This window comes from Oppia nitens, unplaced genomic scaffold, assembly GCF_028296485.1.
Source record: "Oppia nitens isolate AA-2021 unplaced genomic scaffold, nextdenovo-longstitch-racon4-pilon3 scaffold14_pilon_pilon_pilon, whole genome shotgun sequence".
NCBI classification, from domain to species: Eukaryota; Metazoa; Arthropoda; class Arachnida; order Sarcoptiformes; family Oppiidae; genus Oppia; species Oppia nitens.
Genome location: NW_026533193.1, coordinates 2,246,988 through 2,265,119, shown reverse-complemented (window position 1 = coordinate 2,265,119; position 18,132 = coordinate 2,246,988). Strand labels below are relative to the sequence as shown.

The following is an 18,132-nucleotide window of genomic DNA, read 5'->3' as shown; positions in this document are numbered from 1 at the left end:
ACCACCGAAATAATGCCAATTCTACTAATAATAATAAGCCATCGATTGAATGGTTGAGTAGAAGGGCTCACATGTTTGACATAGACATTGAATACTTAAAAAACAATTACAAAAAAAATGTGATCGCATTGTATGCTTACCGAAATGTCGACCATCAGCTAATAAAAAGAATCGGAACGGCAGTCATGTTTAATGACTCCAGAAATTTGGCCGTTACTAATGCACATGTAGTGGCCGGCTCTCACCACATGCTAGGCTTTACATGCTTTTCGGCGCCGACCATACAGTTACCGGAACAGTCGGCCGTCGAAATGTCTATTCAGTTCATTGCCCGAGTTGTATATGTGGAAAGTCATCTGGATCTGGCACTGGTAGAACTATACGAAATGGACATAACTGGAATCGAGTTGCAACCATTGAATATGGCCAATCGTACACTGGAATTGGGCGAATCGGTAGCCATTTATGGTCACGGCAATTTCCAACATTGGACAATCAGTGTCGGCTACATAACTGCTTATACAACCATTGATACTATAAATATGACAAATTTTCGACCGTTATACGATAGGTTAGACAAACGGGAACTGTTTGTCTTACATAAGTCCCATAATATTCCGGGAACATCGGGTGCACCTATATTTGATGCCAACTATAACATTATTGGCATTCATTTTGGTTCAGTATTATCCAATGAAAACCTTAAAGTTGGCACTCATTATAAATCTGTAAAAAGTTTGTATACAAATACTGACATATAATATATATATATATATATTTACACTTATTATGTATATTATGTATTTCGTAAATAAATTATTAAAAACAATATTATTATTACTATATTTATTATATAATTATTTATTTATTTTTTTAAACACAGATTTTTTTAAAAGAGGCATTAAGTATAAGGAATCTGAGGAAAGGCGTATCGATAGAGACAATCGTTTTCATTATTATACATCAGATATGGCCAACCAATTGGGTATTGTTTTAGTCAAAACTATTGATGATATTGGCATCAGTTTTACGACAGTCGATGTCTTCAACAATCGCCAGTAAGTTGTTGTTATATAATGCTAACAAATACTAAGCAAATAATCTGATTAGAAATTATATATATTTTTATGATTATACAATAATCACTACTAATTTATTTATTTATTTAATTAAAATATGTACTAATAATACAAATAATTAGGTTTAACATTCAAAATAATGATAAAATAGTCAAAATCAATGGCCAGCCGTTTACAGATATCAGCCAAATGACTGATGCCATTAAAAATAGTTTCGATAATGAAATTGTTTTGACGATCAATCGTAACAATAATGTTAGTCCAGTGAATGTCATTTGTTTAGATAACGATAATAAGCTACAAGTGTTTTAAAAATAATAAATTAAAAAAAATTATATATAATATTCAATTGAATTCAATTATTAAAATTACAATTAAATTTCATACTAAAATATATAAAAATTTTGTATAATATGTGTTTTTCATTTACTATAGAATAATTTGTGATTTTTTAATAATAAATGGTATTTTCATAATATACATATTTCTATATAAAAATAGCTTATTTTTTAATAAAATTATTTAATCAATTATAAATTATAAATTTTATTATTTTTAACTATATTTATTATTAACTATTTATTATTTAACTTTTATTATTATTTATTTTGCTATATCAGAAATTTGTTGTTATTGTCGGCATAACTGTTATTAAATAAAACAATAAAAATATACGATACTAATAACTTTTTAATTGAAAATTGTATTAAAATATTAATCTCATTACAATAAGTGGGAGCTATACTATACAATATAATAATTATTGATTAAATGGCAGTTAATATAATTATAATAATACAATTTTACAGATTTACAGTTTAATTAATTTTTTATTTAATAATTAGATATATATATATATATATATATATATATATATATATATATATATATATTGTTGTAATATTACAAATATATTAAATCATAATATTTAAAGAAAGTTAATTATTTTATATTTAATAAATATTATTTATCATCAATTGATAGTTAGTTGACATGTTTTTATAATTTTTGAATTCCTACTAATCAACTATTTACTACTGTACTATTGTCTAAAAAAATGATTTTGTATTTTACTAACAAAATTTATGTCCAGACAAATCAATTATTAAATAAAAAAATTTCCAGAAATATTTTGTTATCGTCGGCTTCATTGCTAACATCATTGGCTTTATATACTAATCGCCGCCGACAACTGGCCAACAAACAGTCACCACTGCCGACAATGATTTGGCAACAATCGGTCGGACAAATGTCTAATCACCGAAATAATGCTAATTCTACTAATAATAATAAGCCATCGATTGAATGGTTGAGTAGGGCTCACATGTTTGATATAGACATTGAATACTTAAAAAACAATTACAAAAAAAATGTGATCGCATTGTATGGTTACGGAAATGACGACAACCTGCGAATGCAAACACTCGGAACGGGAGTCATGTTTACTAACAACCGAAATTTGGTCGTTACTAATGGTCATATAGTGGCCGGCTATCACCACATGGTAGGCTATACATGCTTCTCAGCGCCGACCATAAAGTTAGATGAACAGTCGGCCGTCGAAATGTCTATTGAATTCATTGCCCGAGTTGTATATGTTGAACGGCATCTGGATCTGGCACTGGTACAACTATATGCAATGGACATCACCGGAATCCAGTTGCTGCCATTGAATCCGGCCAATAGTCTACTGGAATTGGGCGAATCGGTAGCCATTTTAGGTCACGGCAATTTTCATCATTGGACAATCAATGTCGGCTACATAACTACATATACACCTATTGATAGTATAAATGTGACAAATTATGAACCGTTATCCGATGGGTTAGACAAATCGGAACTGTTTGTCGTACATAAGTCCAATTGTATTGTCGGAACATCGGGTTCACCTATAATTGATGCCAACTATAAAATTATAGGCATTCATTTTGGTGGAGTATTATCCAGTGATCACCTTAACGTTGGCACTCAATCTAAAAGTGTAAAAAGTATGTATACAAATAAAAACATATAATATATACCAAATAGTAGATATATATATATATAGTAAGTAAGTTATTAAAAACAATATTATTATTACTATACTTATTATATACTAATTAATTTATAATTTTTATTTTTTTTTAAACACAGATTTTTATAAAAGAGGCATTAAGTATATGGAATCTGAGGAAAGGCGTATCGATAGAGACAATCGTTTTCATTATTATACATCAGATATGACCGACCAATTGGGTATAGTTTTAGTCAAAACTACTGATGATATTGGTATCAGTTTTACTATAGTCGATGTCTTCAACAATCGCCAGTAAGTTGTTGTTATATATATAATGCTAACAACAAATAATATTAGATATGCAATATTAAATAATAACAACTAAGCAATGATCTGATTAGAAATTATATATATTAATGATTATACAATAATAACTACTAATTTATTTATTTATTTATTTAATTAAATTAAATTATGTACTAATACTTAGGTCTAAACTGCAAATCAATGATATAATAGTCGAAATCAATGGCCAGCCGTTTACCGATATCAGCCAAATGATTGATGGCATTGAAAATAGTTTAGTTAATGAAATTGTTTTGACGATCAATCGTAACAATTATGTTAGTCCAGTGCATGTCGTTTGTTATGATAACGATAGTATGAAACAAGTGTTTTAAAAATAATAAATTTAATATATATATATATATATATATATATATAATATTCAATTAAATTAGAATTAAATTTCATACAAAATATATAAAAATTTTGTATTAATAATTATATATAAATTTATTTTCAACTAATATTATAATATGTGTTTTTCATATACTATAGAATTGTTTGTAACTTTTTTAATAATAAATGGTATTTTCATAATATAATGTTAGATACATATTTCTATATAAAAATAGCTTATTTTTTAATAAAATTATTTAATCTATAATTATTTAAACTTATAAATTATAAATTTTATTATTTTTAACTATATTTATTATTATCTACTTATTATTTAACTTTTATTATTATTTATTTTTTTTAACTTTTGCTATATCAGAAATTAGTTGTTATTGTCGGCATAACTGTAATTAAATAAAACAATAAAAATATACTATACTAATAACTTTTTAGTTAAAAATTGTATTAAATATTAATATCGTTACAACAAAGTGTGAGCTATAATTTTTAATAATTATTGTGTTGTGTTTGGTGGGTATAGTTAGACAGGGATCCGATTAAAGATACTGTCGACTGTACCCTATTAGTTATGTATCGGTAATTAACTATCGGTAAATCAATAACGGTATCGATTAACCGGTCAGGTATGCAGCGTGGGTCGGTATGAGACCAATACCAGACTATTAATATCCAATACACAGAGTCAACCACTTAATGATTGACTATAGATTATCACCCAATAGGTCTTTAAGGACTTCTCAGATGATTAGCTGATCTGCAGTTGTGGTGTCCAAGTGGTGTCCAAATGGGTGATCCAAATCCTTGTACACAACGTTCAGGGAGTTATCTACCGGTAAGACAATGGCTAACTAATTGATAGGCAATTAGTTAGTTCAGTCAAGACTTCAAGTATGGCAATGATATGAATGATAATACACTGGTATTAAGTTAAACACTTTATTATCAAAACAGCAAAACAGTTAAAACAACGATTAAAACTATGGTTAAAATCGGTATAAGAATCGGTATAATAATCGGTATAATAATCGGTATAATAATCGGTATAAAAATCGGTATAAAACACGTGTGGTTTGAGTGCAGTGAATGTAATGGTGAGATAGGACTCAGGTATGAATAGTACAGTAGTAGTGACTGTGACTGTGGTAATGAATGCACTGACTAATGAATACAGTAGTTATACAGTATTTATAGTCAATAGGAAGTACAGGTAAAGTATGTGAGGGAAGGGTAGTCATTGGGCTATTTGAATATAAAACGGTTGGATATGTGATATACTGGTCATTGAGGTGCCAGTGATTGGTGTCACTGACCAGGATATCCAGGTAACGGTCATAAAACGGTCAAAAATAATATTAAAAGTAAATATAAGGTATCATAAATGCACTAAAATAGGTAAATGAGATTAAATACAAAAATAGATAATTAAAATATAGCTAAAATTGAAGTATAGCTGTATATCTTCAACAATTGATTAATTGGCAGTTAATTAGTGTTTCAAATTGAAACTTTCAATACGTTATTCAACAACAGTTTAGTTCATAATCTACTATATAATGATTTTCTATTATACTAAAAGGTATGTCAAATCAAATTAAATATATATTATTAATAATAACTTTATAAACAACAAATCAATTTCACTCTAACTATTAATACAGAAATTTTCTGCTTTCGTCGGCTTCATTGCTAACATCATTAGCTTTATATACTAATCGCCGACCAAATTATCGGCAACTTATCGTTAATTCAAAGTATAAGAGATGAGAGAAAACATAATAATAAAACCGTCAAAAAGTTTTCGGGAATTATAAAACATTTATTCAAAGATTGTTTTTTTAACTTTCAATAATCTATTGCTTTAACAAACTTTTTTTTTTATTTAAATTTACAACAATTATTATTATAGCGGTTAAAACAATATATAAATAGTTTAAAAAAACATTATTTATGATGATAATAATAATAATTGAAATTCAAATGTTTCAAACATTTACCGGTATATCATAAAACAACAATTTTTTATTTAAATACTTGTCATTATATTACAACAATTTTTTATTTAGCAAATAAAATTAATAGCAATTAATTGATTTTTTAACATCAAATATAAATATGTATTACAATACAAATCATACATATTTTTATCGTTTACAAAGTTTGTGGTTATCGACATCATCGGTGGTCATCATATGGTTGATGATAGTAATACAGTCATTGTTGATGACAGTCATAATCACTGGTGATTATGTCATAAGCAATGGTAACGACAACAATGTGTGTCAAGTGTTGGCACCAAACGGCCGATTCAATAGCTACTATGTCTACAGACAGTGGTATCAGTTGGGCACACATAAAGTGCCCAAATTTAATACATCCATACAATTGATATCAACTATAAATGATAGTACAGTAGCTGAATGGACAGTCCGTTTGGATTATAACCCGTTAAACACAGACCAAATTATCGGCAACTTATCGTTAATTCAAAGTACAAGAGTTGAGACAAATAATAATAAAACCAAAAAGTTTTCGGGAATTTTATTCAATAGAAAAGATGTCTATAATTGTTATATTCAATCAACGGTTAGTTAATAAGTATAATATAAATACTAAAATTAAAATTAAAATTAATAAATATATATTCCGTATATATTGTATTATTGGACTAATAATTATATGATATATTTATTTTGTTTTGTTTTTCAAACCCAGAAATTTATTATACATATCCACTGCCAATACAATGATATCAAAACTATTGTAAACATTACCAATTCGGACAATAAGTTTCCCGATAATAATACATACATTGTATTGAGTCCCGGGGTTTATGCCGATACTGATTATTCGGCCGCTTACTGGCTGTACAGTCCAACCACTAGATACTCTACGGCTATCAATTGTAAAATATTGTATCCGGGTATATTATTTATTATTCAATTGGATTGCTATGAAAATGGTTCAAATCGGCCCGCATTTCTGATAGATCAATTAGACCATGAATTGTTGGGACAGTTAGTTTCGGTGACCGACATTAGCCATGAATTGTATGGCAAATACTATATACTATGGTTTCTGATCAATAATAGTAAGGCTATGTATTGTGTGTCACCGGAAACTAAATTATCGGTAAAGGTATGGATATGTTATTTAATTAACTATTTGTTTTAATTAACTATTAATTTTTAAATTAATTTTTTAGTTATAATTATAATATATTGTTTTTTTAATAAATATATTTAAAGTGCAAATCAATTCAAACATTGACACCGTTTTTGCCAAACTGTCCGATCAATAGTCCGGAAACTAATGATGAAAACTATATTAAAATATTAGTTATAATACTTATAAGTATTTTGCTATTAATTGCTATTTTCATCGCTATTATTGTTATTATAGTATTTGTTTGTAATAATAATAATAAAAGATATCGACAACAAAAACAACAAACAATTTTGAAACCGTTTGGCACTACTATTGAACCGACGATTAATACCCGAGAATTGGATTCAATTAAATATAAAACTCGTAGTAAAACATCAAAATTATATTTTTAATTTCAGTAATTTTTTTTATATAAAAAATCCATTATTATTGTTAACTATTTAAGCAATTATTTTTTTGTTTGTTATATATTTTAGTTTTTAGGGGTTAAACTAGTATTTATTGAATTAATTTGTTTTTTTTAACTTTCAATAATCTATTGCTTTAACAAACTTTTCAATTAAATTTACAACAATTATTATTATAGCGATTAAAAACTACATAAAATTGTTTAAAAAACATTATTTATAATAATAATAATTGAAATTCAAATGTTTCAAACATTTACCGGTATATTAAAAAAAAAATATTTTAATACTTGTTATTATATTACAACAATTTTTTAGTTAGCAAATAAACTTAATAGCAATTAATTGATTTTTTTGACATCAAATATGAATATGTATTACAATACAAATCATACATATTTTAAACAATAAAACTATTTCATGAAATAAAAATATTTTAAACTTTCAAATCAACAATTAAAACATAATAATTATAATAATATCTAATTATCTCATTATATTATATTTAAAAAAAAGTTTAATAAACTTAAATATTTATTAAAATATTCAATTTAGTCTTTAAAATTAAATATGTATTACAATAATAACAACTATTTATGTAATCGTTTACAAAGTTTGTGGTCATCATCGGTGGTAATCATATGGTTGATAATAATAACACTGTTGTTGTCGATGACAGTCGTCATAATCACTGGTGATGTCGTAAGCAATGGTAACGACAACATCGACAATGTATGTCAAGAGTTGGCACCAAACGGCCGATTCAATAGCTATTATGTCTATAGACAATGGTATTGGTTGGACAACTATAGAGTACCTAAATTTAATTCAACCATTCAATTGATAACAATTAGAAATGATAATACAATAGTTGAATGGACAGTCCGATTGGATTATTACACTGAAAACAATCGACAAACAATTATTAGTAACATATCGTTAATTCAAAGTACAAGAAATCAGTCAATATTAGGAAATAATAATAAAATAATTAATAGAAAATTTTCGGGAATTTTTGATTATGTTATCCAAGATGTTTATAATTGCTATATAAAACCAATGGTAATGGCATTGTTTGTATAAAATTAATTTTTTTTTAATTTTTAAATATTAAATTTTTTTTTTATTAAGGAAACTATTATAGTTATTGATTGTACTATTTATCCGTTTAAAAAATATGAAAAAACTACTATTATTAGGGGTAATAATAATAATAGAAAATTTCCGGACAATAAATTTATTGTATTTAATTCAATAATTTCCGATGATATCGATTACCACATAAATTATTGGTTGTATAGTCTGACCACTAGATATGCCACTTATTTCTATTGTTTGGGAAAATTGATATCTTTGCTCATCGATCAGTTAGACTATGAATTGTTGGGACAGTTAGTTTCGGTGACCGACACTTACCATAAAATTTCTGGTAAATACTATATACTATGGTTTCTGATCAACAATACTCAGGCCATGTATTGTGTGTCACCAGAAAATCAATTATCAAAACAGGTATTTGTATTATTATTATTAACATATTATAATATAAATTTAAAAAAAAATTTAAATAGTGTAAATCAATTAAAACTTTGACACCATTTATGCCAAATTGTCGGATCAGTATTGATGATCAAAACTCAAACAATCCGGATATAAATGATGAAAATTATATGAAAATATTAGTAATAATACTAATTATTTTGATATTCATTGGTTTAGTATTTATTGTCATTGACTTAGTATTGGTCAGTAAAAAACATCGACAAACGGGACAACAATTGTTGAAACCGTTTGGCACTTCTAATGAACAGAAAATTAATAGCCGGGAATTGAATTCAATTAGAAATATTAGTAATAAATCATCAAAATTATAGATAATATTAATATATAATTTTATAAATAAATTAATTAATTATATTATTTATTTATTTTTTGATTAATTATTTTAAAATTTTTGTTTATTTTTCAATCTAATCTTATTTTCTTTTATTAACAAATTTAATATATAATTTATACTAATTAAAAAAAATCATTTTATTATCATTAATATAATCTATATTTTGATAAATTTATTAATTAATATATATATTTATGTATATAAATCTCATGAAATGATAATAATTACCATTTAAAACAATATAAAAATTATATAACGATTAAACTAAATTATTTAAATATTATTTATTATAAACAATAATAATTATAAAATAGTATAAATTTATTAAAATTGTTCAAATAATTGTATTATATTACATGACTTTTTGATATAAATAAAATTAGCATTAATTTGAATAGCATATAAAACCAATATTAAAAGAGAAGCCCCCCTAAGGTAACTAAAGCCCAATCAATTTCAATGTCAGTTTCAAATAAAGTTAATAATCTTTAATAGCTTTTATAAATGAATAAACAAAACAAAAAATCATTAGATTTATTTGAATATACCTTTTACTGTAAAAACTCATTATATTTAGTTATACAATAAGCAATACAATTGATATTTTTTAGTTTAAAAACTCATTAAAAAAACTCATTAAAAAACTCAAAATAACTGCCAATTTAGTTAAAATTATTAATTATTGTTAATTAATTTCAAATTAATATTAAAAAGCATTAACATTAATGCCAATCAGATTATTCAGTATTGTTGTTTTTATAGGTTTATAGAAAGTATTAACAATAGTACAGTAGTAGTCATTATAAAATTATGAAAACATTAACACAACTGTCAATTGCTGATAAATAAAAAAATTATTAATTTTATTTAAAAATTATGATTTATTTTTTGTAATATTACAACAATATATATAACTATTGACATATTAAAATTAGTCATCATAATAGTAATCATAAATATAAATTTATATATATATATATAATTTCTAATCAAATCATTGCTTAGTTGTTATTATTTGTTGTTAACATTATATATATTTTTATAAAGAAACTTGTAATTAACAATATATTATAAAAATACCATTTATTATTATTCTATGCATGAAAAACATAAATTACGATAATATTAATTGATAATAAATTTATACAAAATTTTTATATATTTAGTATGAATTTTAATTATAATAATTAAATTCAATTGAATATTATATATAATTTTTTTTAATTTATTATCTTTAAAACACTTGTAGTTTAATATCGGTATCATAACTAACGACATACACTGGACTAACATAATTGTTAGTATTGATCGTCAAAACTATTTCATTACCGAAACTATTTTTAATGGCATCAGTCATTTGGCTGATATCGGTAAAAGGCTTGCCATTGATTTCAAGTATTATATCATAAGTATCAATTTCAAACCTAATTATTAGTATTATTAGTACATATTTTAATTAAATTAATTAAATAACTTAGTAGTGATTAGTATAATCATTAAATATATATATATATAATTTCTAATCGGATCATTGCTTAGTTATTGTTATTGTTGTTAGCATTATATATATAACAACAACTTACTGGCGAATGTTGAAGACATCGACTATCGTAAATCTGATACCAATATCATCAGTAGTTTTGGCTAAAACTATACCCAATTGGTCGGTCATATCTGATGTATAATAATCACAACGATTGTCTCTTTCGATACGCCTTTCCTCAGATTCCATATACTTAATGCCTCTTTTATAAAAATCTGTGTTTAAAAAAAATAAAAATCATAAATAATTTAGTATATAATAAATAATAAAATTGTTTTTAATAACTTATTTACTATATATATAAATTATATGTTTGTATTTGTATAAATACTTTTTAAACTTTTATAATGGATGCCAACTTTTAGGTATTCCTTGGATATTACTGAACCAAAATGAATGCCAATAATGTTATAGTTGGCATCAATTATAGGTGAACCCGAATTTCCGGGAATAGTATAGGTCTTATGTACGACAAACAGTTCCGATTTGTCTAACTTATCGGATAACGGTATATAATTTGTTGCACTTATAGTATCAATGGTTGTATAAGCAGTTATGTAGCCGACACGGATTGTCCACATTTGGCTAGCACCGTGACCCAAAATGGCTACCGATTCGCCCAATTCCAGTGAACGATTGGCCAGATTCAATGGCAGCAACTGGATTTCTGCGATGTCCATTTCATATAGATGTACCAGTGCCAGATCCAGATGCTTTTCAACATATACAACTTTGGCAATGAATTTATTAATCATTTCGACGGCCGACTGTTCCTCTAACTTTATGGTCGGCCCTGAGAAGCGTGTATGGCCTACCATATAGTGAAAGCCGGCCACTACATGAGCATTAGTAACGGCCAAATTTTGGTTGTCATTAAACATGACTGCCGTTCCGTAGGTGAATGCTCGCAGACTGTCCTCATTTCGGTAACTATACAATACAATCACATTTTTTTCGTAACTGTTTTTTAAGTATTCAATGTCTATGTCAAACATGTGAGCCCTTCTACTCAACCATTCAATCGATTGCTTATTATTAGTTGAATTGGCATTATTTCGGTGGTCAGACATTTGTCCGACCGATTGTTGCCAAATCATTGTCGGTAGTGATGACTGTTTGTGGACCAGTTGTCGTCGATTAGTATTATATATAGCCAATGATGTTAGCAATGAAGCCGACGATAACAGAATATTTCTGGAAATTTTTTTTTTTTAATTTATTTAAAATTTATTTTGATAGAAATGCTTTGAAACAATAACAGTAGTAATTTAATAATTGATTTGTCTGGACATACCTTTTGTTAATAAAATACAAAATCATTGTTTTGTAGAAAGTATTAACAATAGTTCAGTAGTAGTAGTAGTCAATAGTAGTTCAGTAGGAATTCAAAAATTATGAAAAAATGTTAACTAACTGTCAATTTGATGATAAATAATAATAATTAACTAAATTTTACAAATTTTACAAATTATGTTTAAATATGGCAACGCTTACCTTAGAGAGAAAGAGAGAGAGAGAGAGAGAGAGAGAGAGAGAGAGAGAGAGAGAGAGAGAGAGAGAGAGAGAGAGAGAGAGAGAGAGAGAGAGAGAGAGAGAGAGAGAGAGAGAGAGAGAGAGAGAGGGAGAGAGCTTCGTTTTATTATATATTGTTTGCGCGTGCATTACAACACTGTATTAAATGTATTAATAATACTACTCATTGCACGTGAAATCACTCGATTTGTATTCACATTAGAAAATTTTTATATTTCAAACATTTGTATTATTTATTTATATTATAAGTAATGTAAAAATAATAAATATACATTTAATACAATTATTAAATATTGATTGAACATAATTATTATGAAAAACAAATTAATTATAATAACAATATATTTAAGTATTTTTATAAATGTCTATTAAAACACAAGTGGTATCCTATCGTAAGCTAAAATACCGACATTGACTGGCATTATATTATTGTTACGATAGATAATCAAAGTAATGTCATCATTGAAACTATTTTTAATGGCATCAGTTATTTGGCTGATATCGGTAAACAGTTGGCCATTGATTTTAAGTATTATACCATTAATCTGAAGTACAATCCTATTAGTCGTATACAGTTGTAGGGTTAAAACAAAGTTTAAGCCCGTAAAAGAAAATTTAGTTTTTTCAACAGAAAATATTTAATTATGACCTAAAAAACATATATCCATCAAAATAATTGCGCGGAAACACATAAAACCCAACTAAAACCTAACCTAAATACCTGAGCTCACATAATGTAATTATATACTAATTATAAAAAAAATTAATATTAATAAACATAAAGCGCGTGAATATAATTAACATTTATAACATTGCTAATAAAATAGTATTGTTGTCATTTCTTTATAATACTTTCAAAAAAACAACTAGTTGTCCACGCGGAACATAACCATCTAATTTTATAGAATTTATAAATTAATTTAACCACAATAATATGATTTCAAAACATAAATCCAATATATGAAGGTTAGGTAACATTACAAACATTGATTCGGTAACCCAGTACTGTATAGATTAGATTAGGTTTACTTTGAAAATTAGGTTAGGTTGCGAGGACATTGACACATAAATTCATACATACATACAAACATTTTTAACTTTTATAGTCGTATAGAGAATAATATTGTTTATTATACAGGTATAGACATTGATAACAATATTCACGGGCTTTATGTTTATTGATATTAATTTTTATAATATTTAGTGTATTATTTTGTTATGTGAGCTCAGGTATTTAGATTTAGTTTTAGTTGGGTTTTAGGATTTTCCGCGCAATAATTTTTATCAATAAATGTTTATTAGGACCTAATTAATTGTTTTCTGTTGAAAAAAATTAATTTTCTCGTACGGGCCTAAACTTTGGTTAGGCCATATATATAAGCCACCAGAACTGGGTGAACCGGTAGTCATTTTAGGTAACGGTGAACAACAATTTTGGACAATCTATGTCGGCTATGTTAACGTTATTTATCCATTGACTTATCAATCAGTCAGACAGTCTAATAAGTTGCAACTTTTTGTAGTACATAATTCAAATGTAACTAAAGGTACGTCCGGTTCGCCTATAATTAACGCCAATTACGATATTATTGGCATTAATTTTGCTGAGAATGATATGACTGACAAATCTAAACTGGGAACCCATAGTCAATGTACAGTTGGTATGATTTAATACAATCTAATTTTTTTTAATTATGTCATGAAACTAATACACATACACATACACATACACATACACATACACATACACATACACATACACATACACATACACATACACATACACATACACATACACATACACATACACATACACATACACATACACATACACATACACATACACATACACATACACATACACATACACATACACATACACATACACATACACATACACATACACATACACATACACATACACATACACATACACATACACATACACATACACATACACATACACATACACATACACATACACATACACATACACATACACATACACATACACATACACATACACATACACATACACATACACATACACATACACATACACATACACATACACATACACATACACATACACATACACATACACATACACATACACATACACATACACATACACATACACATACACATACACATACACATACACATACACATACACATACACATACACATACACATACACATACACATACACATACACATACACATACACATACACATACACATACACATACACATACACATACACATACACATACACATACACATACACATACACATACACATACACATACACATACACATACACATACACATACACATACACATACACATACACATACACATACACATACACATACACATACACATACACATACACATACACATACACATACACATACACATACACATACACATACACATACACATACACATACACATACACATACACATACACATACACATACACATACACATACACATACACATACACATACACATACACATTCAGTATTTAATTTTTTTATTGATTTAATTATTGAATCACTATTGAGTTATTAAATTATCTTATTTTAATATATACTAAGTAAGTACATGTAGTAGTTATATAATAGCAATAATTATTATAAAAATTATAATTACATAATTAGCAACAATAGATGCACACAACTGTGATTGTAATTTAAAAGTTATATGAATTATTTATTTATTTTTTATTAACCATTAATTGACAGTTAGTTTAATGCCAATAATTTTTAGTTTTTAATTACATTTGATATTATCAAATGTGTTTTGTTTATACACTACTAAAAAAATGATTTGTTATTATACTAAAAGGTATATACAGTACACAAACTGTTAGATTAGATAATTAACATTTATTTGATTGACTATACATTTATGATAATATTAATAATTATTATTTACTGTATAATTGCTTTACATCTAATCATTTAACTCTAAATATATATATATTTTTTAAATTACAGAAAATTTCTATTATCGTCGGCTTTATTGCTATCATCGTTGTCTGTATATACTAAGCGCCGACAACTACTGGCCAAACAGTCAACGATTAGACATCAATCGCGGATAGAAATATCTAACCGAAAGTCTAATACTAATAGAAAATCATGTATTCAATGGATAACTAGGGCTCACATGTTTGATGTGGACATTGAATACTTGAAACAAAGATATAAGTATAGTTGTATTTTTTTGTTGGGTATCAACTATGCCGACAATCAGGAAATTAATTCGTCCGGTGCGGCAGTCATTGTGGATACTGAAGCAAATATTGCCGTAACCAATGCTCACGTAGTGGCCGGTTATGATCATATGTTTGCCTATACATGTTTTCAGGCGCAGACCAAACAATTGCCGGAACAGTCGACCGTCGAAAAGACAGATATGTTGGTGGCCCAAGTGATATATATTGAGAATCACCTGGATCTGGCACTTTTACAGCTAATAGAGTTGGCCGATCTTAGCCAACTTTTGCCAATTATGCCGCTAGTCGACCGTCCACACGAACTGGGCGAACAGGTAGCCATTTTGGGTCACGGTGCTGGCCAATGGTGGATAGTCATTGTCGGCTATATTACTACAAACACACCATTTGATACGATATCGGAGACACAGTATGTACCGTTGGGTAGTATATTAGATAAATCTGAATCGTTTGTTTTGCATCAATCAAATACAATTCCCGGTACGTCCGGTGCGCCTATAGTTGACGCCAAACACAGGATTATTGGAATTAATTCGGGAATATTAGAGTTGTCTAACAAACCTAAAATCGGTACCCATAGTAAAACTGTAAACGGTATGTCACATACAAATAAATAAATTTACATATATTTAAAAGTCATAATAAATCATTTTTTTTATTATTATTATAAATTAATTTAAAAAAAACAAATTTCTTTTTAATTTAAAAGCATTTCTCGGAAGAGCCGGTTCTTATGTTCGGTCATATGAACGGGATATCGAAAAATTCAATCGAAATCAACACTATTATCCAAAAAGTGATTATCAATTGGGTATTGTTTTATCAAAAAATACTGATATTAACACCGATTTTATGGTCGTCGATGTTATTGACAAACGCATGTAATGTTATTATTTTTTTTTTATTAAAAAAATGCAAACAAATATTTTTTTCAAACTATGTTTTTATTGTTTAATGATTTTTGTTGTTGTTGTTGCAAACACTACTCCTGTATACGACTAATAGGACTGTACTTCAGATCAATGATATGATACTTGAAATCAATGGCCAACCGTTTACCGATATTAACCAAATGACTGATGCCATCAATAGTTTTGGTGTTGAAATTATTTTGAATATCAATCGCATCAATAATGTAATGCCAGTGATAGTCAATAGTTTTGATTACGAAAGTACACGTATGCCACAAATGGTTTAATAAAAAAAATTTTACAGTTGTATCTATTAGAGTTATAAGTTTATATATATATATCATTTTATTACTAATCTATTTTATATATTAATAAAATTTTATTAAAATAATAATTTATTTTGTAAGAAAACTTTATAATTTATAGAACATTTGTAACTAAAACAACATTTTTAATTGTTTTTTTAAACTATTTAATAAAAATCACAGATTTATATCAATAACTAGTTTATATATATATAAATATATATACTAAGACTTTTACTCATAAAAATACTAATTAATTAACATTTAATAAAAATTATATTTAAAAAAATAAAATTAACAAATCATTAAACTTCAAAATAACATTTATTTTTTCAGATATTAATAACAACTAACTGTTGTTTATCCAACTAATAGACTACTGACACCACTTTGACATTGAATTTGATTGGGATTTCAATAAAGCAAACCTTCGTTTGTTCCCGACTTTGGTTTCTGAATTCGTTTCAGATTTTTGACAATCAGGTCATGAATTTGTAGATAATAGTTGCGAATCGATGCCAATATATAACAGAGTTGTTTATGAAACAATTGATCCCTTTGGCCGATAGCCCGACGATAGTCATCACTGTCGGGATGTTCTGCAAGTTTGACGACCAGATCGGCTCTAATCGAGTAATAGACATGAAATGAATTCATGCGACCAATCATTTCTTCCTCAACAGTAGTCAACAGTTCCAACACATCCTGTTGTACTTCGACACCAAAGTTGTTGCCATCTTCTATCTGCGGAATCATCAGATGAATACCAGTCTTCAATGTCACCAAATCGGCTATAAACTCGTCGAGTAGTGGTCTGATAATTGCCGTCAATTCAGTCAAAGTCGGGTTGCATTCAACGGTTCCGTTGGAAAACAAAACCACTTTCTTGTGGTTGGAGTTCTTGTCATCACTTGAGTCGTCTGATTCAGTGGATATACAATTGATGGCAATTGAATTGTGAGACAATTTAAGTCTTTTAGTGGCTAACGGTTCACCACTATTGCTGTCCTTGTTTTGGCACTCAATTTCATTTGTGCAACTGTTGGCCATTGGTTTAGTCGCCGGGATATTGATGTCGACACCAAAATCATTGTATGAAAACTGAAACTTTTTGTCTTTCATCAGTGAATCGACATTTCTGGCCTTTTTGTGGAATTTCTTGACCACCAAATCAATGGCCGATTGTTTGAAATCTTGTTTCAATTGTTTGATGGCATCATCACTGATGTCCATATTGTCGCCGATGGCATCTTCATTACTGTTTTCAATTTTGGTATCTTTACTATTGTTCATAATTTGATTCAAATAAATGGTTTTTTTAAAAAACTGATTGATATCTTCTGA

At 27.2% G+C, this 18,132-nt stretch overlaps 3 protein-coding genes across 3 annotated transcripts; 2 read left to right on the top strand and 1 right to left on the bottom strand.

Moving 5' to 3' along the window:
- The first annotated feature begins 5,889 nt into the window (after nucleotides 1-5,889).
- LOC128962918 (uncharacterized) lies at nucleotides 5,890-8,047 on the top strand. The gene is made up of 3 exons (XM_054309335.1): nucleotides 5,890-6,360; nucleotides 6,490-6,912; nucleotides 7,964-8,047. The coding sequence occupies exons 1-3, from the start codon at nucleotides 5,890-5,892 to the stop codon at nucleotides 8,045-8,047; spliced, it is 978 nt and encodes a 325-aa protein (XP_054165310.1).
- A 7,316-nt stretch (nucleotides 8,048-15,363) lies between these two features.
- Nucleotides 15,364-16,770, top strand: LOC128962910 (serine protease HTR4-like). The gene is made up of 3 exons (XM_054309320.1): nucleotides 15,364-16,166; nucleotides 16,282-16,453; nucleotides 16,578-16,770. The coding sequence occupies exons 1-3, from the start codon at nucleotides 15,503-15,505 to the stop codon at nucleotides 16,768-16,770; spliced, it is 1,029 nt and encodes a 342-aa protein (XP_054165295.1). The 5' UTR covers nucleotides 15,364-15,502.
- A 432-nt stretch (nucleotides 16,771-17,202) lies between these two features.
- LOC128962900 (proteasome activator complex subunit 3-like) lies at nucleotides 17,203-18,081 on the bottom strand. Its single transcript, XM_054309309.1, has one exon. The coding sequence runs from the start codon at nucleotides 18,079-18,081 to the stop codon at nucleotides 17,203-17,205; it is 879 nt and encodes a 292-aa protein (XP_054165284.1).
- Nucleotides 18,082-18,132: the final 51 nt, after the last annotated feature.

Bases quoted from the DNA above. Each gene is read 5' to 3' on its own strand.
- LOC128962918 (XM_054309335.1), top strand. From the start codon at position 5,890: ATGTATTACAATACAAATCATACATATTTTTATCGTTTACAAAGTTTG. The intron at 6,361-6,489 runs GTTAGTTAATAA...TTTCAAACCCAG, and splicing joins ATTGTTATATTCAATCAACG to AAATTTATTATACATATCCA. The intron at 6,913-7,963 runs GTATGGATATGT...TCGTTTACAAAG, and splicing joins AAACTAAATTATCGGTAAAG to TTTGTGGTCATCATCGGTGG.
- LOC128962910 (XM_054309320.1), top strand. From the start codon at position 15,503: ATGTTTGATGTGGACATTGAATACTTGAAACAAAGATATAAGTATAGT. The intron at 16,167-16,281 runs GTATGTCACATA...TTAATTTAAAAG, and splicing joins CCATAGTAAAACTGTAAACG to CATTTCTCGGAAGAGCCGGT. The intron at 16,454-16,577 runs GTAATGTTATTA...TACGACTAATAG, and splicing joins GATGTTATTGACAAACGCAT to GACTGTACTTCAGATCAATG.
- LOC128962900 (XM_054309309.1), bottom strand. From the start codon at position 18,081: ATGAACAATAGTAAAGATACCAAAATTGAAAACAGTAATGAAGATGCC.